Here is a 25,762-nt window from a genome sequence, read left to right as displayed (position 1 = left end):
CACCTACAGAAACAGAAAAAAACATGTGGTTAAAAAAGATCACAAGCAACTCTGACTGTCTGTTCCAGTGGTTTCTAGAAACAGATCCCTCTGAAGACATTTGTTATTCCTGCTTTGACCGAATCTTTCAGGATGAAGAGAAACAAAAGGCCAGACTCAGCGTGACGCAGAGGGAACATCTTACAGACACTATCTGATGTCTGGTGTAGATATTGAATGCAGCACAGCAGGAGGTCTTTTTCTGCTCTGCTCTTTTGACAGTGTTGCTCCTCCTCTCTGTCCGTCCTCTCATCACTGCTTGTTACCAACACCTAAACCACATCGTCTGTTGATTCTGCAGCTTTCAGCTCAAACACACAAACCTGTTATTGGGTTCAACTGTTTCTTTCTTGTACTTGTGACACATTTCTGAACAATAAAGTGTCTTTGTAAGATATTGTCTGAAGCTACATGACAGCATCAACGCTCATATTCAAATGACTCCAAATTCTCTGAGATTCCTGTGGAAACATTGACCAGTTGGTTTTACATTTCCTACACATGTTGTTGTTCACGTTTTCTCAGTTGAATCTCACTTCAAGAACTTTATTTCAATCGCTTTTTCCACTGAATCATTGGCTTGAGCTTTCTTCCGTTGCTTCCTGGTGAGGCTGCTGAGTGATGGGAGGATGGAGACAGACGGGATTTGAGGCTTTAACTCAAATCTGTGGAGTCTGTGGTTGAAGTTCTGGGTTTTGAAAACTGGGTTGCGGTATATAAAATGTGAATATCTTGACCAAATCAGTTCACTTGATCTGAGGTTGGTGCAGTGGCTCAGCTCAGGTTGTGAGAGTAACAGCATGACTCCTCTGGTGGAGGAAGAGGAGTATTGTCTTGCTCCACAGGTTTTGTACAGAGTTGTGTAGTTTCCTGTCACTGTGGGCTGCAGAGCACAGTAGTACACAGGAATGTATTTGCTGCAGCTTCTGGAATCAGAGAAATGATAATCATTGTGATGTAATCTCTGTTGCTGTCTGCCTCTTGTTTCCTTCTCCCAGTTGAAAGCGCCCAGGATGAATTTCCGGCTGTTGAAGTTCCTTCCCGTTTGTACCAGAGGAGAGTTGCACTTGCTGAGCTGCTGACGTATCGACAGCCAAGTGTTGCTGCTTCTCCTTCAGTCGCAGTCACGTTCCTTCTGGTTGCAGCACAGTGTCTTGTTGTGCTCTGCCTTCTGTAAAACAGCAGTAACACCATCAGTGTGAGTCAGGTCAGTGTTGTTGATATCAGAGACACAGGAGTTGTGTTCTGTATCTACACACAGAGTACAAAGCAGCACTGAGATGAACAGAGTGTCATATCTGCAGTGTTGAGTCACTGTGAGTAGAAAGAGGAAAGAAGCTGTGATCTCTGTGTTTAGACTCAGATTAGAAGGAGGAGTCTCTGCCCTGTTCGGGCCCCGACTCACAACTTTACCCGCCGCACACTTTTCATTCACTCTCCTGTCCCACTGCATCTTGTCTTATGCCTGCCAGTGTTTGAAATATCACAGTTTCCTCCTTCACATCTGCTGTAGATTCACTCTTTGCTCCAGAAGTGTTGTGAAGCTCCTCTGACTCTTTTATATCTCTGATCAGAAAGAGTACACGTTATCCTGGTGAATCAATATTTCAGCTCCATCTGACTTCTTATGTTCTGGACACAGTTTTTCCTCTTGAATATAAACTCCCACTTTAGTATTTGTGGCCTGTGATACAAAGTGGAGTTGCTGTGGAAGATCAAATCCCTCCAATGAGGACTCTAATAAAGGTGGAACCCAGGATATTGTCTGGAGCTTCCCAGTTACAGATGTTCTCTTTAAATGCAGGTGCTGCTAAGTGGCTGCACACATTAACACACAGCTGCTCGTGAACTCGTGGGCTAAACCAATCGCTTCACTCGCTGAGACATTTGCTGTGATACAAGGGGGAGGCGGGCCTTGCTTGATTTTATGGGCCCGACACAATGTGTGAGCGTACAAGGTGGTCCAGCTCTGCTCTGTGAGTGGGTTCCATCTCCTGTGAGAACTGACTGAGAGTCAGCTTCAACTGTCACACCCCGCTCCAGCTGAAGAGGAAGCTGAACTGAGATCAGTTAAAAGACTCTGAAGTTATTAAAAACCAGAGTTTATCTCCAATATTCAGCAGGAAACTTTGAAACATGAAGAGTTCTGAACAGAGTTTGGTGGATTTGTTACAGCTGCAGCTCTTCAGGGTCAGGAAGCAGAGGATCATGGGTAATATCCAGTGGGACGACCCAGTCAGAGTCAACACATTGATTCACTTTGTTTTAACAGAAAATCTCTTCATCAGACACAGAGCCCAACAGAGTTATCTTCACCTCATACGGTTGCAGGGGGCGCTGCTGATCACTAAGTGCTCCAGCTGGTAGTCAGTGTTGGTTCATATTTTGCATGTTGTCTTTTATTTGATGCATCGCCCAGGTGTTTTGTCACTGACGTGGATTTGTTGCTCATGAATCCTCATACAGTTTTTCATCAGCAGCTGTAACCACGCATGACTCCGATGAAACCGGAAATGATCAGAATCCATCTGATATGAAGCGGTGGTTTGAATCCCACTTCCTCCTTGGAGACGCAGGCAGATCTGTGTGCTCAGGTTTCTTTGTACAGCCTCTTCTTGCTACTTTTGTACTGTGTGTAGAGTACAGTAGCAGCACAGAGGCCTGTCTGCCAGTTAGTTGTTGATGGTCATCAGTTGATGATTCGGTTAGGGTTTTGGATTCGTATCGTTTTTATCAGGATTATGTTGACTTTATCACCTGACCTCGGGCTCCTTTGTAGAGAAGAAATCGAGGAGCCTGAAGGTCAGAATCAAAGTGTCTGTACTAGAAAAGATAACATCATCTGATGTTGTCTCATAGTCACATGTGAGTGTGACAGGTTGCCTTCACTTTCATTGACTTCATTTCCTTTTAGAGGATAGATTTGTCTGCAGCTGTTAGTCCTGGAAACAGAAGAGAGAGTGAAGGAGACCAACATTGTTCATGCAGGTTGAGACCAAAAGACAGCTTTTACAGAAACTGCTCCACTGGAGCTGAGGTCCAAACTACATCACACAGGACGCCATGACAAAAAGATCATTATGGGATTTTTCAGAAACAGGCAAATATCATCTATTCCTTTTACAGGTTCAAAGGAGACAGAGATTAGTTGTAAAACTCACCTATGAAGGGAGATAAAAACAAAAAGAGTGTGGTAAGCAAAATAAGCGGTCTTAGTTCTAGTTGAAGCCAAACATGATCAAATGTATTCTTCCACTGCAGTAGAATGAAACAACTCAGCAGCCTCTGCTGCACAGTCGTCTCAACATCAAGCTGATTGTGCTTTTACTTCCTCCAACATCTCTGCACTGACACTCCAACAATCTCATTGGTCGAGTTGGACTTCAGTGGGCGGCCAGTCTTTATTCTGTTATGTTTGGTCTTTATAACAGAAGTTACAAAGGGCTGAGATGATTTAAAGCGTCTCACACTTTAAACAGTTTGCCAACACAAGAACCTGTTTTCTAAACTCCTAAAGTAGCAACGATAGTTTTTCATCATAGCAACTTATTCTTCTTGATCAAGAAAAAAAGCTCAGTGTCACTTTTATGCTTAACATGAACCAACAGAGTAGATTTGGATTCTCACCTGGTTTAAAGACATTTAGTGACGAGTAAAAGGGATTCAAGTTCTTAGACTCACACAAGTTTGTAAAATAATCTTTGAGACCAAAACTCCACATGTGATAAACTCTGTCATAATCACTGGGACTTCAGTGTAATTTACTATAAAAACATGTTCAACAAAAACCATGAAATTGATGTTTTTAGACAAATAATGATCCAAACTCAACATGTAAACTGAAGAAGAGAGGAATTCAGCATTGAACCCTGTGGTACACCACACATTTAAGAAATATCCTACAGAACCTGATGATTGTCAGAATTTAGTTCTTCTATTGTGAAACAAACGTCATCACAAACCACTGAGGTTTTTTAACAGTGAGTGACTCCCTCTTAGGGTGGAGGAAGAGGAGTATTGTCTTTGCTCCACAGGTTTTTGTACAGAGTTGTGTAGTTTCCTGTCACTGTGGGCTGCAGAGCACAGTAGCAGAAGCAGCAGAGTTCTGTCACTGCAGCAGAGGAGATCTGCAGTTTGACTCAAGCCAGTTTGGTTGATGTGGGAGTAGAGAAACTGTGGTGACAGAGCTGGATGAATGGATCCGGCCCTCTGTGATGTAGGTAGAGCAGTGGAACCTGGTCTGATTCCCGCTGCCGTTGTCGGTGTACCACTGGATGCTGTAGATGGATCCATATATTTATGCAGGGTCATGTTGATGTGTCTTCCTGAAACTACTTCTTCAGGATCTGGCTATGCTGTACATGGAACCTGGGGTGCATGTAAGATGAGTATTATTCATGCTGCTTCAAAAGTCTGTGAGTGAATCAAATATCAACAGACTCAACAGGCTCTGACTTCTTTTCTTCTCTAAATGCAGCGATTTTCCTTGTTGGTGCAGAGTAAAATTGTTAAACCTCAAATAAACCCCGCCAAGGAAATGCAGAAGAAAGATTTAGATAATTCCAAGGGTGGGTTCAGTGAGACAGAGACAAGCTGAAACCTGTACCTCATGAAGGAGATAAAAACAAAAGAGTGAAGCAACATGTTCAGTGAAGCCCTGCAGAGTTGAAGCCAAAACATGATCAATGTGCTCTTCCACTGCAGTAGAATGAAACAACCTGGCAGCCTCTCTCTCATGCTGTAAATGTCTCCACATCAAGCGATTGTGCTTACTTCCTCCAACATCTCTGCACTGGACACTCCAACAATCCATTGGTTTCAGGTTGACTTCAGTATGGGTCAGTCCTTATTCTTGTTAGGTGTTTGGTCTTAATAATCAGTTACAGAAAGTAGCTGAGATGATTAAAGCCGTCCGCTAATTTTTTTAAACAGTTTGCCAACACAACAAGAACCTGTTTCTAAACTCCTCAAAGCAGCAACGATAGTTTTCATCATAGTTAAACTTTAATAAAGAAAAAAGCTCAGCGTCACTTTTATGCTTAACATGAACCAACAGAGTAGATTTGATTTCACCTGGTTTAAAGACATTTAGTGACGAGTAAAAGGATCTAAGTTCTAGACTCACACAAAGTTTGAAGGTCTTTGACACCAAAACTCCACATGTGACAAACCTTCTGTCATAATCACTGGACTTCAGTGTAATTTTACTATAAACATGTTCAACAAAACCATGAAATTGATGTTTTTTAGACAAATAATGATCCAAACTCAACATGTAAACTGAAGATGAGAGGACCCAGCATTGAACCCTGTGGTACACCACACATTTAAGAAATATCCTACAGAACCTGATGATTGTCAGAATTTGTTTTATTGTGAAACAAACGTCATCACAAACCACTGAGGTTTAACAGTGAGTGACTCCCTCTAGTGGATGATGAGGAGTATTGTCTTTGCTCCACAGGTTTTTGTACAGAGTTGTGTAGTTTCCTGTCACTGTGGGCTGCAGAGCACAGTAGTACACAGCAGAGTCTGTCACTGCAGCAGAGGAGATCTGCAGTTTGACATCATTTCCAGACAGGTGAGTGGAGAACCTTGTTTCTGACTTCAGAGAATCTGACGTTCTTGTCACATTGAACCCTGAGATGTACAGGAGGAACTCTGGTGCTTGTCCTGGATACTGTCGATACCAGAAGAAATGATCAGTACCAGTTATTGGCCTGGAGACGTTGTAGGACAGAGTAACAGTGCTGCCTTCTACACTGAACTCTGCAGTCTGGTCTGGAGGCAGTTTTTCACAGCTGACACCTACAGAAACAGAAACATGTGGTTAAAGACCATGTTAAACTCTGACTGTCTGTTCCAGTGGTTTCTAGAAACAGATCCTCTGAAGACATTTGTTATTCCTGCTTTGACCGACCTTTCAGGATGAAGAGAAACAAAGGCCAGACTCCAGCGTGACGCAGAGGGAACATCTTACAGACACTATCTGATGTCTGGTGTAGATATTGAATGCAGCACAGCAGGAGGTCTTTTCTGCTCTGCTCTTTGACAGTGTTGCTCCTCCCTCTCTGTCCTCTCATATCACTGCTTGTTACCAACACCTAAACCACACGTCTGTTGATTCTGCAGCTTTCAGCTCAAACACACAAACCTGTTATTGGGTTCAACTTTCTGTTTCTTTCTTGTACTTGTGACACATTTCTGAACAATAAAGTGTCTTGTAAGATATTGTCTGAAAAGCCACATGACAGCATCAACGTTCATATTCAAATGACTCCAAATTCTCTGAGATTCCTGAAACATTGGACCAGTTGGTTTTACATTTCCTACACATGTTGTTGTTCACGTTTTCTCAGTTGAATCTCACTTCATGAACTTTATTTCAATCGTCTTTTTCCACTGAACTTGTCATTTCTGAGCTTCTCTTCCGTTGCTTCCTGTGAGGCTGCTGAGTGATGGGAGGATGGAGACAGACGGGATTTGAGGCTTTAACTCAAATCTGTGGAGTCTGTTGAAGTTCTGCTGAAAACTGGTTTGGTGTATGTGTCGTAATATCTTGGACCAAATCAGTTCACTTGATCTGAGGTTGGTGCAGTGGCTCAGCTCAGGTTGTGAGAGTAACAGTGAGTGACTCCCTCTGGTGGAGGAAGAGGAGTATTGTCTTTGCTCCACAGGTTTTTGTACAGAGTTGTGTAGTTTCCTGTCACTGTGGGCTGCAGAGCACAGTAGTACACAGCAGAGTCAGACGGCTGCAGCTTCTGGATCTTCAGAGGAAATGATGTGGAATTCAGTGTGGATGAAAATCTCTCTCTGAAGTCGTCTGCCTTGTTTCCTTCTCCCAGTTGAAAGCGGCTCAGGATGAATTTTGGGCTGTTGGTTCCTTCCTGTTTGTACCAGAGGAGAGATGCACTTGCTGAGCTGCTGACGTATCGACAGCCAAGTGTTGCTGCTTCTCCTTCAGTCGCAGTCACGTCTCCTTCTGGTTGCAGCACAGTGTCTTGTTGTGCTCTGCCTTCTGTAAAACAGCAGTAACACCATCAGTGTGAGTCAGGTCAGTGTTGTGTTGATATCAGAGACACAGAGTTGTGTTCGTACCAAGACACAGAGCAGCCAGCAGCACTGAGATGAACAGAGGCGTCATATCTGCAGTGTTGAGTCACTGTGAGTAGAAAGAGGAAAGAAGCTGTGATCTCTGTGTTTAGACTCAGATTAGAAGGAGGAGTCTCGGCCCTGTTCGGCCCGACTCACAACTTTACCCTCGCACACTTTTCATTCACTCTCCTGTCCCACTGCATCTTGTCTTATGTCGTCAGTGTTTGAAATATCACAGTTTCCTCCTTCACATCTGCTGTAGATTCACTTTGCTCCAGAAGTGTTGTGAAGCTCCTCTGACTCTTTTATATCTCTGATCAGAAAGAGTACACGTTATCTCAGAATCAATATTTCAGCTCCATCTGACTTCTTATGTTCTTGGACACAGTTTTTCCTCTTGAATATAAACTCCCACTTTAGTATTTGTGGCTCAGATACAAAGTGGAGTTGCTGTGGAAGATCAAATCCTCCAATGAGGACTCTAATAAAGGTGGAACCCAGGATATTGTCTGGAGCTCCCAGTTACAGATGTTCTTTAAATGCAGGTGCTGCTAAGTGGCTGCACATTAACACACAGCTGCTCAGAACTCGTGGCTAAAACCAACGCTTCACTCGCTGAGACATTTGCTGTGATACAAGGGGAGCGGGGGCCTTGCTTGATTTGCGGGGCCCGACACAATGTGTGAGCGTACAAGGTGGTCCAGCTCTGCTCTGGTGAGTGGGTTCCATCTCCTGTGAGAAGAACTGACTGAGAGTCAGCTTCAACTGTCACAATCAGCTCCAGTTGAAGAGTGAAGCTGAACTGAGATCAGTGAAAAAGACTCTGAAGTTATTAAAAACCAGAGTTTATCTCCAATATTCAGCAGGAAACTTTGAAACATGAAGAGTTCTGAACAGAGTTTGGTGGATTTGTTACAGCTGCAGCTCTTCAGGGTCAGGAAGCAGAGGATCATGGGTAATATCCAGTGGGACGACTCAGTCAGAGTCAACACATTGATTCACTTTGTTTTAACAGAAAATCTCTTCATCAGACACAGAGCCCAACAGAGTTATTCACCTCAGACGGCTGCAGGGGGCGCTGCTGATCACTAAGTGCTCCACAGTCAGTGTTGGTTCATATTTTGCATGTTGTCTTTTATTTGATGCATCGTCCAGGTGCTTTGTCACTGACGTGGATTTGCTGCTCATGTGAATCCTCATACAGTTTTTCATCAGCAGCTGTAACCACGATGACTCTGATGAAACCGGAATGATCAGAATCCATCTGATATGAAGCGGTGGTTTGAATCCCACTTCCCTCCTCTTTGGAGACGAGGCAGATCTGTGTGCTCAGGTTTTTGTACAGCCTCTTCTACACTTTGTATCACTGTGTGTAGAGCACAGTAGTACAGAGCGCTGTCTGCCAGGGTTAGGTTGCTGATGGTCATTTCAGTTGATGATCTGGTTGTTTTGGATTCGTATCGTTTATCAGGATTAGGTTGTTCATCACTCGATGACCTCGCTCCTTTGTAGAGAAGAAACTGAGGAGCCTGAAGGTCAGAATCATGTCTGTACCAGTAAAGTAAAACATCATCTGATGTTGTCTCATAGTCACATGTGAGTGTGACAGGTTGTCCTTCTCTTCTACTGACTTCATTTTTTAGAGGATAGATTTTGTCTGCAGCTGTTAGTCCTGAAACAGAAGAGAGAGTGAAGGAGACCAACATTGTTCATGAGGTTGAGACCAAAAGACAGTTTTACAGAAACTGCTCCACTGGAGCTGAGGTCCAAACTACATCACACAGGACGTCATGACAAAGATCATTATGGGATTGAAACAGGCAAATATCATCTATTCCACAGGTTCAGTGAGACAGAGATTAGTTGTAAAACTCACCTATGAAGGGAGATAAAAACAAAAAGAGGTGAAGCAACATGTCTTAGTCTTCGTAGTTGAAGCCAAACAGATGATCAATGTTCTTCCACTGCAGTAGAATGAAACAACTCAGCAGCCTCTCTGCTGCACAGTCGTCCTCAACATCAAGCTGATTGTGCTTTACTTCCTCCAACATCTCTGCACTGGACACTCCAACAATCTCATTGGTCGAGTTGGACTTCAGTGGGCGGGGCCAGCTAATCACCTGTTACTGCTGTGAAAACGATTCGTACGTGTAGACGACTCGAGCTTCAGGGAAACCGATGAAACTGCGACAGTAGAGTTCAGTATTATACGTCTTGTGATTTGTCCAATTGTGGTTTTGAACCAGTTTCAACTTTAAAGATAAAACAGCAGAGACGGGACAATATTGGTCGATGCCTCAAGTATAAAAACACATGACACAGTGAACATGACACAGCATCTCGTCATCTTTGAGACTTTCTGTTATTTTATATAGAAAATAATCTGCTGGTCATTCATCTGTTTAATCATCACAACAAAGAATCTGGACTGGATCATAAGAAACACTGAGGTTGTGCAGTGAGTGACTCCCTCTAGTGGAGGTGAGGACTTTTGTGTTTGTCTTGAAAGTATCTTATGCCATAATTACTGGACATTTTCAGAAAAGATATAAAACTTCATGTTGTTCTAAGAAATTAAAAAGATCCAAATTCGACAAGAAAATAGAAATGAGATGACCCAGGATTGAACCCTGTGGTGCACCACAAGAAACCGTGAGAAACCAACAGAGAATTAGATTTTACAAACTTACAAATAAAATAAAACATCAATTAAAAATACCTCATTATCACAACTGGTGTTGTCTGCCTCCCTCTGGTGGATGATGAGGAGTATTGTCTTTGCTCCACAGGTTTTTGTACAGAGTTGTGTAGTTTCCTGTCGCTGTGGGCTGCAGAGCACAGTAGTACACAGCAGAGTCTGACAGCTGCAGCTTCTGGATCTTCAGAGGAAATGAGGTCTGGTTGACAGCAGCATCCGTTCTTCTGTCCCTCTGTCTTTCTGCTGGATTATCTGCTTGTGTTGAGAAGCGTCGCAGGAGAAGCTTTGGGAAATCGTTGACTTGTTGTTTGTACCAGAGCAGAGTTGGAGTTGGATCATTGGTCTGAAAAGTACAACCCAGTGTGAGAGTCTCTCCTTCAGCAGCAGTGACGCCTCCGGTCGGCTGCATCACTCTGTCGTCTCCATCACACTCTGAGGAAGAACACAACATGTAGAGGAAGAGACAAATCAAGAAAGAGGATTTCTGACTGACACCAGATCAGTAACATGTTCAACTGCTTTACGAGGAATCATGTTGTGTTTTCTTTCTTACCAAAGACCAGAGCAGCAAGAATCATCCAGAGCCGATGTTCCATCTCCACAACAAGGTTTAACTCAACAGGAGAAACTCGCTGAGGTTCAACCTTCAGTCTGACACGTGTTCTCCTCACAGCAGCAGCTATCACGCACACCTACTGAGTTATATCGCCCTCTAGTGGAGGTAAGAAGCTGAGGTGAGCAGTGAGGAGAGGAGGCTTCTGGCAGCTGGAGTTTTTGTACAGAGTTGTGTAGTTTCCTGTCACTGTGGGCTTCACAGCACAGTAGTACACAGCAGAGTCTGTCACTGCAGCAGAGGAGATCTGCAGTTTGACTCGTTTCTCAGTTTGGTTGATGTGAGCAGAGAAATCAGACAGAGTTGGATGAATGGATCCGTCCTCTGTGATGTAGAGCAGGAACTCTGGTCTGGATCTCTGCTGTTGTCGGTACCACTGGATGCTGTCGATGGATCCGTTATATTTACAGGTCAGGTTGATGTGTCTTCCCTCTGAAACTACTTCTTCAGGACTTTCTGGCGTTATGCTGTACATGGAACCCATGGCTGCAAGATGAGTATTATTCATGTCAGTAAGTCTGAAGAGAATCAAACATCAACAGACTCAACAGGTTCTTGACTTTTTCTTCTAAATGTGAAGATTTTTCCACAGAGTAAATTGTTAAACTCCACAAATAAACCTCCTGTCATGAAATGCAGGAGAAAGATTTAGATAATTCCACAGATTCAGTGAGACAGAGATTAGTTGTAAAACTCACCTATGAAGGAGATAAAACAAAAGAGGTGAAGCAACATGTCTTAGTCTTCGTAGTTGAAGCCAAACAGATGATCAATGTTCTTCCACTGCAGTAGAATGAAACAACTCAGCAGCCTCTCTGCTGCACAGTCGATCTCAACATCAAGCTGATTGTGCTTTTACTTCCTCCAACATCTCTGCACTGGACACTCCAACAATCTCATTGGTCGAGTTGGACTTCAGTGGGCGGGGCCAGTCTTTATTCTGTTAGTGTTTGGTCTTTATAACAGAAGTTACAGAAAGTAGCTGAGATGATTTAAAGCGTCCGTCACTTTAAACAGTTTGCCAACACAACAAGAACCTGTTTTAAACTCCTAAAGTAGCAACGACAGTTTTTCATCATAGTTAAACTTTATTCTTCTGATAAAGAAAAAAAAGCTCAGCGTCACTTTTATGATTAACATGAACCAACAGAGTAGATTTGATTTCACCTGGTTTAAAGACATTTAGTGACGAGTAAAAGGATCTAAGTTCTAGACTCACACAAAGTTTGAAGGTCTTTGAGACCAAAACTCCACATGTGACAAACCTTCTGTCATAATCACTGGACTTCAGTGTAATTTTACTATAAACATGTTCAACAAAACCATGAAATTGATGTTTTTTAGACAAATAATGATCCAAACTCAACATGTAAACTGAAGAAGAGAGGACCCAGCATTGAACCCTGTGGTACACCACACATTTAAGAAATATCCTACAGAACCTGATGATTGTCAGAATTTGTTTTATTGTGAAACAAACGTCATCACAAACCACTGAGGTTTAACAGTGAGTGACTCCCTCTAGTGGAGGAAGAGGAGTATTGTCTTTGCTCCACAGGTTTTTGTACAGAGTTGTGTAGTTTCCTGTCACTGTGGGCTGCAGAGCACAGTAGTACACAGCAGAGTCTGTCACTGCAGCAGAGGAGATCTGCAGTTTGACTCGTTTCTCAGTTTGGTTGATGTGAGCAGAGAAATCAGACAGAGTTGGATGAATGGATCCGTCCTCTGTGATGAGGAGCAGGAACTCTGGTCTGGATCTCTGCTGTTGTCGGTACCACTGGATGTTGTAGATGGATCCGTTATATTTACAGGTCAGGTTGATGTGTCTTCCCTCTGAAACTACTTCTTCAGGACTTTCTGGCGTTATGCTGTACATGGAACCCATGGCTGCAAGATGAGTATTATTCATGTCAGTAAGTCTGAAGAGAATCAAACATCAACAGACTCAACAGGTTCTTGACTTTTCTTCTAAATGTGAAGATTTTTCCACAGAGTAAATTGTTAAACTCCACAAATAAACCTCCTGTCATGAAATGCAGGAGAAAGATTTAGATAATTCCACAGGTTCAGTGAGACAGAGATTAGTTGTAAAACTCACCTATGAAGGGAGATAAAAACAAAAAGAGGTGAAGCAACATGTCTTAGTCTTCGTAGTTGAAGCCAAACAGATGATCAATGTTCTTCCACTGCAGTAGAATGAAACAACTCAGCAGCCTCTCTGCTGCACAGTCGTCCTCAACATCAAGCTGATTGTGCTTTTACTTCCTCCAACATCTCTGCACTGGACACTCCAACAACTCATTGGTCGAGTTGGACTTCAGTGGCGGGGCCAGTCTTTATTCTGTTAGTGTTTGGTCTTTATAACAGAAGTTACAGAAAGTAGCTGAGATGATTTAAAGCGTCCGTCACTTTAAACAGTTTGCCAACACAACAAGAACCTGTTTTAAACTCCTAAAGTAGCAACGACAGTTTTTCATCATAGTTAAACTTTATTCTTCTGATAAAGAAAAAAAAGCTCAGTGTCACTTTTATGCTTAACATGAACCAACAGAGTAGATTTGATTTCACCTGGTTTAAAGACATTTAGTGACGAGTAAAAGGATCTAAGTTCTAGACTCACACAAAGTTTGAAGGTCTTTGAGACCAAAACTCCACATGTGACAAACCTTCTGTCATAATCACTGGACTTCAGTGTAATTTTACTATAAACATGTTCAACAAAACCATGAAATTGATGTTTTTTAGACAAATAATGATCCAAACTCAACATGTAAACTGAAGATGAGAGGACCCAGCATTGAACCCTGTGGTACACCACACATTTAAGAAATATCCTACAGAACCTGATGATTGTCAGAATTTGTTTTATTGTGAAACAAACGTCATCACAAACCACTGAGGTTTAACAGTGAGTGACTCCCTCTAGTGGATGAAGAGGAGTATTGTCTTTGCTCCACAGGTTTTTGTACAGAGTTGTGTAGTTTCCTGTCACTGTGGGCTGCAGAGCACAGTAGTACACAGCAGAGTCTGTCACTGCAGCAGAGGAGATCTGCAGTTTGACATCATTCCAGACAGGTGAGTGGAGAACCTTGTTCTGACTTCAGAGAATCTGACGTGCTTGTCACATTCAACCCTGAGATGTACAGGAGGAACTCTGGTGCTTGTCCTGGATACTGTCGATACCAGAAGAAATAATCCCCTGTGTTCACTTTGGTGTAGTTATAGGACAGAGTAACAGTGCTGCCTTCTGCACTGAACTCTTCATTGTTGACCGATCTGAGTTCTTCACGGCTGATTGCTAAAGGAACAAAGTAACTCTGTTATTTAAGGATTCAAAGACAATTCACACTCTGCAGTTTTAGGAATTGAACTTTTTGTGCTGTATAATGTAACAAACCTGTTAAGTGGAGAGAAGTAGTAGAGAGAATAGAGACTGATGCAGTGAGAGCATGTTGAATCCAGGTAGTGTTGGTGCTTTGTAGATTGAACTGTGCTGAATATGGAAGCTCCTCTCTCTTCTATAGTTCAGTAGCAGCTCAGCTCCTCCCTGAATCTCTCCGTCTCCTCTTAGATCTGGACTTTCTCTTCCTCCACACTGGTAGCAACAGTTGGTTCAAGCTGCAGCTGGGATTTGTATTCTGAGGATCTTGTTAAACCTGAAGTCAACAAAGGTAACTGAGGTGGTAAAAGATGGATCCCTCTTTAAGGTTTGGAAACATGACATGATCATGTTTTATAAACCTAATGATGAGCGGAAATCATTGCATCACTACTACCAACGTCAACTGGTGAGGAAAGAGTCTGATCAAATACTAGATGGTAAACATCAGAGGCCAGAACAGAGAGATTTCAATTCAGCTGCTTTCATCAGTTACACAGACAGAAAAAGGATCTAAGTTCTAGACTCACACAAAGTTTGAAGGTCTTTGAGACCAAAACTCCACATGTGACAAACCTTCTGTCATAATCACTGGACTTCAGTGTAATTTTACTATAAACATGTTCAACAAAACCATGAAATTTATGTTTTTAGAAAATAATGATCCAAACTCAACATGTAAACTGAAGATGAGAGGACCCAGCATTGAACCCTGTGGTACACCACACATTTAAGAAATATCCTACAGAACCTGATGATTGTCAGAATTTGTTTTATTGTGAAACAAACGTCATCACAAACCACTGAGGTTTAACAGTGAGTGACTCCTCTAGTGGATGAAGAGGAGTATTGTCTTTGCTCCACAGGTTTTTGTACAGAGTTGTGTAGTTTCCTGTCACTGTGGGCTGCAGAGCACAGTAGTACACAGCAGAGTCTGTCACTGCAGCAGAGGAGATCTGCAGTTTGACATCGTTTCTCAGTTTGGTTGATGTGAGCAGAGAAATCAGACAGAGTTGGATGAATGATCCGTCCTCTGTGATGTAGAGCAGGAACTCTGGTCTGGATCTCTGCTGTTGTCGGTACCACTGGATGCTGTAGATGGATCCGTTATATTTACAGGTCAGGTTGAGTGTCTTCCTCTGAAACTACTTCTTCAGGACTTTCTGGCGTTATGCTGTACATGGAACCCATGGCTGCAAGATGAGTATTATTCATGTCAGTAAGTCTGAAGAGAATCAAACATCAACAGACTCAACAGGTTCTTGACTTTTCTTCTAAATTGAAGATTTTTCCACAGAGTAAATTGTTAAACTACAAATAAACCTCCTGTCATGAAATGCAGGAGAAAGATTTAGATAATTGTACAGTTCAGATGAGACTGGGGGTGGATTGTGAAACTCCACCCACATAGAAGAGAATAAAAACAAAGAAAGAGTGAGCAACATATCTTAAGTCTTCATCAGTTGAAGCTAAACAGATGAATAAATATTACTGCGCAGTGAATGAAACAAGCTCAGCAGCCTCTCTGCTGCACAGTCGTCCTCAACATCAACTGGATGTGCTTTACTTCACTCAAAACATCTCTATGGTTGCTCCAACAATCTGTTGATGATTCAGGACTTTAGTCATTTGAGAATAATCTTTATTTCCTGTGTTTGATCTTTTACTATGAGAGTTGCAAAGTAGCTGGAACAGTTGGCGTCGTCCTTTAAAACAGTTTGCCAACACAACAAGAACCTCTTTTGACTCTACAAGTAACATGACAGTTTTCATCATGGTCTAAACTTTCTTCACTTCATTAAAAAAGAAAAAGAAGCTCAAGTGTCATATATTAACATGAACCAAACTAGAGATGATTGGACTTTACTGCCTGGGTTTAAGGCTGTTTAATGGCAGTCAAAGGATCTAGTTCTAGACTCACAAAGAGTTGAAGGTCTGGGGATAAAGCTCCACATGTGAAAAACAAACCTTCCTCATCATAATCACTGCAAACAGTGTGATTTTACTATAAACATGTTCAACAAATATATAAGTGATGTTTGCTGAAATAATGATCAGCTCAACATATAGCACAGAAGTAAGGTTAACATTGACCTCTTCCCAAGTACCACCACACATTCAAAATATCCCTGAACCTGATGATTATATGGTAAAGATTGTTTTAATGAAACAACAGTGCCCTGGCTCCCCAGGTTTAACAAAGTGAAACGACTCCCTCTGGTAGATGATGAGGGTATTGTCTTTGCTCACAGGTTTTTACCTTCACAAAGTTGTGTAGTTTCCTGTCACTGGCATGGGCTCCTGGGCACAGTGGTACCTGGCGAGTCACAACTCACTGCATGAGAGGAGATCCCTGATTAAACTGTCTGTTTTCAAGGCAGGTGAGTGGAGAACCTTGTTTCTGACTTTAGAGAGAATCTGGCAGTTCCTTGTCATTGAACCCTGAATGTCACAGGAGGAACTCTGGTAGCATCCTGGTTTATCAGTACCAGAAGAAATAATCCCTGTGTTCTTTTTAGGTGTAGTTATAGGGCAGAGAGAAGTAACAGTGCTGCCTTCTGCACACCCGAATCTTCATTGTTGACGATCCTGTAATTCTGTCATGGCTGATTGCTAGGAACAAAGCATCTGTTGTTAAGAGTTACAAAGAGACAATTCACTCACAGTTTTAAAAATTACAGACCTTTTGTGCTGCATAATATAAACAAACCTGTTAAAGTGGGAAGAAAACGTGAGAAGATAAGGGAGCTAGTGCAGTGAAACATCTTTGAATCCAGGTAGTGTTGGTGCTTTATGGAATTGAACTGTGCTGAATAATAAACTCCTCTCTCTTCTGGTTCAATAACAGCTCAGCTCCTCTAGATCTCTCAAATCTCCTACCTGAATCTGGACTTTCTCTTTACTCACATGGTAGCAACTCGCGTTGGTTCCAGCTGCAACTGATTTGTATTTGAGGATCTTGCTTTGCTTCTGAACTTCAACTCATAAAGGTATTGAGGTGGTAAGATGGGTCCCTCTTTAGGTTTGAAACATGTTGTGATCATGTTTTATAAACTACCCTAATAGGTAATGGAAATGTTACATCACTACTAACATCCCAACTGGTGAGGAAGAATCTGATCCATCTAAATACAGTAAACATCAGAAGTAGAACAGAGATTCAATTCAACTCACTTTAAAATAATTGCAGGAACAGAAAAGGATCTGAGACCTAGACTCACACAAGAAGTTTGAAGGGTCTGAGACCAAGGCTCCACATAAAGCGACCTTCATTATCATAATCTACTGGTTTCAGTACTGAAATTTACTATAAACATGTTTCAACATCATGAAGTGAGTGTTTTAAAGATAAAATAATGATCAAATAACATCCTCAACTAGAATGGAAGTTAACATTGGAACCTGTGAGCCTTTACCCATTTAAGAAATATCCTACAGAACCATAGTGATTGCATCAATTTGTTTGTTATTACGAAATAAGCATCATCTGACCATAGGATTTAACAGTGGTGACCCTCTGGTGGATGATGAAATTATTGTCTTTGCCTCACCCAGGGTTTATGATTGTATGGTTCCTATCACTGCTTAGGCTGCAGACCACCGTGTTTTACAATAAGGAATCTGTCACTGCATGGAAGGAGATGCGAAGTTTTGAAGCTCAGTTTACTCAGTTTGATTGATGAAACAGAAATCAGACAGGATTGGATGGAATGGATCAAGTCTCTGTGTGTCTGATGTAAGAGCAGAGCTCAGTGTGGATCTCTCACTGTTGTTAATGGGCCACTGGATCTTGGAATGGATCATTCTCTATTTGCCCAGGATCCAGTTGAATGTATATTTCCACCTCTGAAACTTCTGCTTCTTCTGGACTGGCGTTATACCACTTTGCATGGAACCCATAATGCAAGATGAGTATTATTCAACATATAGTAAATTCTGAAGAATCAAACATCAATGACTCAACAAGGTTCTTGACCTTTTCTTCTAAATGTGAGAATTTTTTCTGAGGTAAATTCTTCCAGCTCACAAATAAACCTCCTGTCATGTGAAATGCAAAGAAGGAAAAGAGATTTAAGATAATTCCACAGGTTCAATGGGATAGAAGTTAGTTGTAAACTGCCTACAGAGGATAAAAACAAAAGGGTGAAACAATATCTTAAGTCTTGTCTAAGGTAAAATAAACAGATGATCTATTATTTATACTTCCACTGCAGTAGAATGAAACTCAACTCAGCATGCTCTCTCATGCACAGTCGTCCTCCAACATCAGCTAGTTCTGTGCTTCACTACCCCCTCAGCATCTCCTTTTTCAGACATCAACAATCTGGTGTTAATTAGAGTTGGACTTGCAGCTGGTGACCAGGTCTTTATTCTGTTAGTGCTGGGTCTTTACTCTTAAGTTACAGAAGCAGCTGAGATAGATTTAAAAGCGATCAAAATCACTGGCTCAGTTTGCCCTTTAACAGAACCTGCTTTCACAACTCTAAATAACAACAAGTAGTTTTCATCATAGTTAAACTATTCATTCTGATAAGAAAAAAAAAGCTCGATATGTCCACTTTTTATTTGTACTCAACCTAATTAGTTGGGACCTACATGGATAATTCTGATCCAACATTCAGATAATCACATAACTCCCTTCCCACGTGTACCTCCCCCACCCTAGCCATAGCATCCTTTGACAGACCACACCATCAAATATTTAAATAAAACGATCTGCTGTCATGAGAGGCAAATAACACAAACAAAGCAATGAATAATAACAGTATGTACACTCATATAAACTAATTACATCAACACTACACACCACACTAAAAATTATGATCCTCCAGTCTGTTCTTCCAGTTCAATTGCTCCATATGAATGCAAAGTTCTCTATTTCTGATATTTTATTTTGATACTTCCCTATTCTTTTTATTCAGAGTCAATTTTTCTATTTTATGTGACACCCACTTGTGTTTCTTGACTTCACTTGTATTTTATATTTATCTGATTTATTTCAATTTCCCTGTGTTCTATTTTCTATTTTGTGCTGTAGTCTCTGTTTCCTTAGTGTTTTCTCTTCACTTCCTGTTTTATTTTATTGTCTAACTATTGTGTCTAGTGTCGATTTTGCACTTCTGTCTGATTGTCTACACCAGTCCTATCATGTATGAACTTCCAAAAGAAGCCTCCATGCCCTTTCAAATGTCTGCATAACTCCCTCAATTAATATATTAATCTTTTCAAGCTTAAAAAATAGGGGCCACTGATCTGCTAATATCTTATCGAGATGGCACTGACCTCTTTCAGTTGGAGGATAAAGGCGCTGAGCTAACAGGTAAATAAGGCAGTCAACACCACTGCATCAAACCATACTGTGCCTTGGGCATCCCACCCAAAAAAGGTGCCAATAACAGTTGCAGGAGTTCAATACGTCCCATACATAGATGTCACTAAGCGAGTCAAAGAGATTTTCTCCCAAATATGTTTGGGGCTAAGAACACAGCCAGCGCCTGTGCTTCAAGTTTTGCAGAAGTGGCTAACCACATCAGGTCTATCATAGGATCAAGTAATGAGCCACACTATTCTTGCTATTTCTCCTTGGTGAAATGGAGACAGTGAACTTCTCTTGGCTTCTGCTATTAGTGCGTGCCACCAGCACAGAGGGAGAGGAGAATGAATCGGCCAAGTTGAAGCCCACGCCTGTGGTGGCAGCCTGGTTTTTTGTTCCCAAAGTGTCCTTAGTTATTTCAAGAACTGTGGAGTTTCCCCATATAATTCCCATAATCCAGGAGAATCAGCGCCAGGTCTTGTTCAATCTGGAGGCCTCTAAAGGCTGTGCTTCCCAGGGTTCTGTGGCAACTTCCCAGAGTCATGAGAAGAATTATTGCAGCTTGCACACCACCAGTGCTAATCACTAAGGTAACAGAAAAAAAGCAGAGCGAGGCAACTTTCTGACAGGTGATCAAATGAAACCAAACTATGCCCTTGTATAGATCCTTAACAGGTCTAATCCCATTTACTGCAGGCCGAAGGCCAGATCTGACTTGGAAGGAGGTTGAGATGATTGTGAGCGGAGCTTGTAATGTTGGTGCTCTCAAATACAAATCCTTTAAAGGTAGCGCCCCAGATCTTCAAAGTAATGGTAACTGGGGTTTGGAAAGACAGAGTTCAGAGGTAAAGAGCTGTGGGCTTTAAGTAATTCAGAGTATGTTCTAAAAGGTTGATTTAAGCAAGCGAACCTACATCACCTCCTTGTTTATGTATTTTTGATTATTGCAGCTAATAATATTAAAAATTGAGGCATTGACATTCCACTCTATTTTAGTGCTTATGTAAAAAGTTCTCTCTCTGGAAGATACGGGGGCCTTACATCCACTTCCTCAAATCTCTTAAAATAGTATTTAGTCAAAAGTCTTAAAAATATCTTTTTTTTTAGGAATAAAATCAGAATAAATTAGATATACCCAAACTACAGAAACCTAGGAAGGAACGTTAATGTTGATTGGGTTAATCAAATGTTAAGCTAATGATAAGGAACGCGTGCATGGCGAAGTTGTAGCCACCACCTGCATCGAGTCCCATGCCCGATTGTGGTTTGTTATATATTGTGCAAGCGCCACCACCCAAAGGTATTTGGAAATGGAAGACACTCCTCATGAATGGGAAGGCTGTGGCGGGATGTGAGCTGCTTTGTTTAATAGGATAAAAATTCCTTTTTCTAAGGCTCAGTTTTTGTAACCTGAAAACTTACCAATCGTTCCAAGGTAGACAGGGCGTACATGAGAATATATGGGTTATAATAACTAAAAATGGGGAAAATCATCAGCATAAAGCGAAACTTGTGTGTTGTGTCACCTCAGTTATCCACTTCAATTGCAGCAGTAGCAGGAGTGGCATAGCGGTTCAATCATGGGAACAAAAAAGCAGAGACTCACTGGACAGCTGTCTCAGTACCTCCTCTCGTGGGAAATATTTTGAAGTAGTCATTATAAGTATGGACAGAGAGGCTAGGAGAGAGGCATACATATTTCCTTTGAGATAAAATATCATAAAATGCAGAGTTACCCTCATGAATGCGCGACAAATATTCCCACCTCCACCCCAATTCAAGTAACCTTCTCTGCCATCAGGATATTACAGAAACACAGGATCATCAGCAGTGGTGAATGCATAAATAATATATGGAACAGCCTGCGGACATTAGATGGAATGTCTGCTTCAGAATAAATCAGGCAGATCTGGTCAGCACAATGGGAGGAGGGGAGAGAAGAGCAGCCTCAAGCCATAGAGCGAGGACCCAAAGGCTGGATCACATTTGGGGAAAATGGAAGGTCTGTGGACCCGCTGGCAGGGTCTGTCCTTTTTAGTGGAGACAGATGGAGGCAGTTCAGGAGTTTCAGGAGATGGCTTCAAACCTGAAAAACTGGTTCATTAACAATGATATTAAAAACTCAGCCCAGGGATAAAGTCTTCAGGCTGTAAAAACTCACTGGGAACCCACGTCTGGTCCAGGGTTGCCAGATTGCATATATGCTGTCTCTCACAAAATGTGTGCAAACCTCCTCAGCATCAGAGAGAAATCGAGGGCATCTTTCTGAGAGTCCTCAAAGGGTTTAAGTGGTTAAAATTCCAAAAGCGAAGCTTTCAGATGGAAGCCTCATCATATTCAGATGCGATATAGAGGTTTATCAACCTTCTCAAAGTATCATTAACTCTTGTGATGTGGTCCACTGAGCCAGTATGATCTTAATTTGATTATCTGGCGTGCGGCTGCACGGTTTGGCGAAGCCAGTGAGCAGAAGCCGGCACTTTAATCGCCAAAACTCACAAGCAAGATCTTAAGACTTTAATAACAGCTATCTGCTGCGAAGACGTTGAAAACCAGTCGACTCAGTCTGTAAGGAGTGAATCGATTGCAAATGCCCAGAAGGACCTGATGGCGCGATCGAAGGAGCATGCTGATTGTCAACTGCCGGTACGGCAGCTCTTGTTGCAGCTGTCTCTTTTTTTATTGTGAAGGCATATTTGCTTAATATTTAGCTCATAAGTATGCTTTCAGCTTATATGAGTGCCTAGATACCTCAGGTGATACATTAAGTCTCAATAAAGAATTTGTATCGTAAGTTTACTGGATAGTTTACAAAAGCCAGCCTATCAAGAGAGTGAAAGAGGTTCAGGCGCCACTGTTTAAAGGATAGGGGGCTGGTCAGATATAACTATGTGCGTACAGTGGAGAGGCTCGAGAGAACAAAGCCGGGCATCTAGAATGAAATAATCAATCCTGGAAAGCAGCATATTGTTGAGCTAAAGTGAAAAGAAAAGAAAAGCCTTTCCTGTATGCCGGAAGTGTATAAACATAAGGGTGTTATTTCACCTGCTCAAAGCCACAGGAGCTGCACCTTATCAAGCCATGTGGCCATTTAGACAGTGGTGCATGTCTGTTGAGAGACTGATCAGACTGGGCCAGAGCACAATTAAGTCTTTACCATTCAATCAAGTGGTGGCACATTAGTCCCAAGGACAGTAGAAAAAGAGTTAATAAAAGCGCTATGGCGTCCAGTTTGGAGAATGATATACACTGGCCAGGATGACATAGAGTTAATGAAAAACTGGCCAGGTGACTATATTGAACCGGCCATTTGTCTGCAATTACTGATCACTATCAAGTAACACTTTGTGTGTGTGTATAAGAATGGCGCTCGCCCCCTGGCCTAAACGTTGAACTTGGGAATGAAAAGACTTTCCCCACCCAACTCCTCTGGATACCGAAACATCCTGCCCTTGGTAGGTGTGTCTCTTTGGAGGAAGCTACCAAGTTGTGAAACCTAAATGTACAGATACCTTGTTCCTCTTCAAGTGAAGTTTCCCCACAGCATTCACATTCAGAGATGAACTTCTTTTTCTACACTAGCCTAACATGCTCATGCTTTACAGAGTTGCTGTTGCCACAAACATATATAGGAGCAGGAAAGACAGACATTCTTATTATGTCATATGCTGAAATAGGATGTCTATAATAAAGAGGATGGCCATAAAGATGATAAAGTAAGACATTCAAAAAAACTAAAGATACGCGTGTACAGTACAAAAAGAACAGCAAAATAAAAAGGATGCCCTACAACTTACACACCCAAATTAAGGGCGGCTAAAACCCCAGAAAACCAGTTACCGAAGTTCCATCTTAGCTAAGCTGGCAACACCTAACTCTCCTCATCTAACCAGAGGATAACGAAACAGTTTTTAAAAGTCAATTATTATGTTGTTGCATATTTACGTAATATATCTGTCTTAATTGTTTATCATAGGCCTATTCTACCTGACACATTTGCCATCAAACATCCCACAACCCCTACAAACAGGGCCATTGGCGTTAACTCCCATCCCTCAGTCCAGGGCAGGCTACCTCTTCCCAAATTGGTATATGAGTAACAGTGAGTGACTCCCTCTGGTGGATGATGAGGTATTTTTTTTGTCTGCTTTTGCTACGGGTTTTGCTTCTTCCAGAGTTCAGCATGATTTCTCTATCACTGTGAGCTAAGAACTCAAATAGTACACAGCAAAGTCGACAGACTTGCTCTGGATCTTCAGAAATGACCTTAGCCAGGAGCTGATGCTGGATGAAAATCTCTCTCTGATGTCTCTGCCATTCCTTCTCCCAGTTAGAAACCAACTCCAGAAGGATGAATTTGGGCTCCATTGGTTCGCCTGGCTAATTTTCCGAGAGGATTGCACCACGCTGTGCTGTAGCCAGCGTACTCGACTCCATCTGAAATGTTTCTTTGCCTCCTTTAGTCATGGTAAAATCTCCTTCTAGTTTCACAACACAGTGTCTGGCCAGTGCTCTGTATATGTAAGCAGCAGAGCAACTGCAAACAGGTACCAGGTGGAGGTCTAGTATTTGTGTTGATATGAGACAGGTTGTGTTAAGCTGCCAAGACACAAGGCAACCAGCAGCACTGGATGAAGACTTAGAGGCGTCCTTTGCCTATCTATGATGTTCAGAGTCCTTGGAGATGCGAAAGAGGAAAAGAAGCTGTGATCTCCTGTGGTAGACTCAGGTCAGGAGGAGTCCTCGGCCTGTTGGCCCGGCTCTGCTTTACCTGCCTGCACCTGTTCCCTCTCCTGGCCACTCATCTTATCTTTATCTCAATCTAGTCATTTGAAATATATAAATTCCCTCCTTCCATCTGTGTGATTCTTCAATAAGTGTTGGCAAGCTCCTCGACTCTTTATATCTCTGATCAGAAAGTACGTATCTCAGAATCAACCTAACAGCTCACATCTGACTTCTTATATTTCTTAGTTTTTGTTTTTCCTGTACACGAATATAACTCCACTTCAGTATTTGTAGCTCAGAATACAAAGTGGAGACCTCATATGAAGATCAATCTCAATGAGGACTCTAATAAAAAGGTGGAACCCAGGAATATTGCAATCTGGGCTTTACAGTTACAGATGTTATTTAAATGCCAGGAGTGCCTGTAATGGCTGCACATTAACTCTTGCAAGCTGCTCAGAACTCGTAAACAAACTGCACTTCACTCTATGAGACAATTATGCACTTTGTGATGACCTACAAAAGGAAGGCAGACCTTGCTTAGTTTAAAGAGGGCCAAACTGATAATATTGAGCTTCTTCAGAGTGGTCCAGCTCTTCATCCTGAATAAATTAGGTTCCACATCTCCTGTAGAACACGACCAGAGATCAAGCTATGTTATCTGGCTCAGCTCCGAGTTAGAAGGAGTGAGGCTGAACAGAATCAGTGAAAAAAACCAAGTTATTAAAAACCAGGTTTATCCTCCAATATTCAACAGGAAACTTTGAAACATGAAGGATTCTGGGCAGAGTTTGGGTGGTTATTGCAAGCTTTTAGCTCTTCAAGGGTCAGAAGCAGAGGATATGTGGGTGAATATCCAGTGGACAAATCAGTCCAGGAGATCATTTCCAATGAGTCCTTTTGTTTAACAGAAATCATGCCCGTAGACACAGAGCTGACGAGTTATTCCACCTCAGAGCGGCTACAGAGGGCGCTGTAACTGGTCACCTAAGGCCACTCCCTGGTCAGTGTTGGTTCATATTTTTTGTAGCGTCTTTTATTTGAGCCATCGTCCAGGTGCTTTGTCACTAAACGTGGTTGCTGCTCATATGATCCTCACTGATTTTCATCAGCTGTAACCGGTGACTCAGTGAAACGGAATGATCAAATCCATCTGATGTATGAAGCGATGGTTTGATCCACTTCCCTCCTCTTTTGGGCAGAAGGCAGATCTGTTGTATTATCCAGTTTTGTGCTGTTACCTCTTCTACATGCATGTCACTTTGCTATGCCGACTTTAAACCAGTACAGCATTCTCTACTTTGCAGTTACAGGTTGCTGATGGTCATTTCAGTTGATGATCTGGACTTGTTTTGGATTAAACATAGTTTTATCAGGATTATGTTGGCGATCGCCATGACCTGGCTCCTTTGTGGGAAACTGAGGAGCCTGGGAGGTCAGGAATCATCATGCCAGTAGGGAATCAAACATAATCTGATCAAACCTTCTCATAGATCACATCACTTAGTGCAGACAGGTTCTAATCCTTCTCTTCTACTGACTTCATTTTTGAGGATGATTTTATCTGTGGCTAGTGGTCTAGAAACAGAAGAGAGAGAGAGTAGAAGGAGACCAACATTGTTCATGAGTTGAGACAAAAGGAACAGTTTCCTGAAGCTTCTCCACTGAGCTGGTCAACTACATCACAGGACCCAATCATGACAAAATCATTATCAGGATTAAGGCACAAGAAACAAATACTCATCTATTCTAGGTTCAATGGGAATAGAATTGATTAGCCAAACTCACCTATGAAGGAATAAAAACAAAAGGAGATTCAAACAACATGTCTTCAAGTCTTAAAGCAATTAGAAGCAAACAGATGATCAATGTTCTTCCTTTTTGATGAAAATGAAA

The 25,762-nt window shown here is 41.9% G+C and overlaps 2 protein-coding genes and 4 gene segments (V, D, J or C); 1 reads left to right on the top strand and 5 right to left on the bottom strand.

Moving 5' to 3' along the window:
* Positions 1 to 5,431: 5,431 nt before the first annotated feature.
* On the bottom strand, positions 5,432 to 6,122 carry LOC118103872. The segment is given in 2 exon segments: positions 5,432 to 5,847; positions 5,960 to 6,122. Coding segments are annotated over 2 exon segments (564 nt in total).
* Positions 5,558 to 25,762, top strand: part of LOC118117476 (armadillo repeat-containing protein 1) — a 33,593-nt gene continuing 13,388 nt past the window's right edge. Inside the window, exon 1 of the mRNA XM_047341976.1 lies at positions 5,558 to 5,620. The gene's annotated coding sequence lies outside the window, so the exon portion shown is untranslated. The remainder of the gene's footprint in view (positions 5,621 to 25,762) is intronic.
* Positions 6,611 to 7,273, bottom strand: LOC118103876. The segment is given in 2 exon segments: positions 6,611 to 7,057; positions 7,138 to 7,273. Coding segments are annotated over 2 exon segments (462 nt in total).
* LOC118103889 lies at positions 9,860 to 10,513 on the bottom strand. The segment is given in 2 exon segments: positions 9,860 to 10,264; positions 10,386 to 10,513. Coding segments are annotated over 2 exon segments (447 nt in total).
* LOC124854448 lies at positions 10,525 to 15,015 on the bottom strand. Its single transcript, XM_047341892.1, has 4 exons — positions 14,974 to 15,015; positions 13,534 to 13,762; positions 12,146 to 12,332; positions 10,525 to 10,963 (listed from the first exon to the last, which is right to left on the bottom strand). The coding sequence occupies exons 1-4, from the start codon at positions 15,013 to 15,015 to the stop codon at positions 10,525 to 10,527; spliced, it is 897 nt and encodes a 298-aa protein (XP_047197848.1).
* On the bottom strand, positions 11,932 to 12,708 carry LOC118103882. The segment is given in 2 exon segments: positions 11,932 to 12,332; positions 12,544 to 12,708. Coding segments are annotated over 2 exon segments (426 nt in total).

This window comes from Hippoglossus stenolepis, chromosome 11 (assembly GCF_022539355.2).
Source record: "Hippoglossus stenolepis isolate QCI-W04-F060 chromosome 11, HSTE1.2, whole genome shotgun sequence".
Taxonomy (NCBI): domain Eukaryota; kingdom Metazoa; phylum Chordata; class Actinopteri; order Pleuronectiformes; family Pleuronectidae; genus Hippoglossus; species Hippoglossus stenolepis.
The sequence above is the reverse complement of the archived record's forward strand: the minus strand, read 5'-3'. Positions and strand labels throughout refer to the sequence as shown.

Bases quoted from the DNA above. Each gene is read 5' to 3' on its own strand.
- LOC124854448 (XM_047341892.1), bottom strand. From the start codon at position 15,015: ATGGGTTCCATGTACAGCATAACGCCAGAAAGTCCTGAAGAA. The intron at 12,333-13,533 runs GTTCTCCACTCA...CTCATCTTGCAG, and splicing joins TTCTCTGAAGTCAGAACAAG to CCATGGGTTCCATGTACAGC. The intron at 10,964-12,145 runs GTCTGATTTCTC...GATTCTCTTCAG, and splicing joins GGATCCATTCATCCAACTCT to ACTTACTGACATGAATAATA.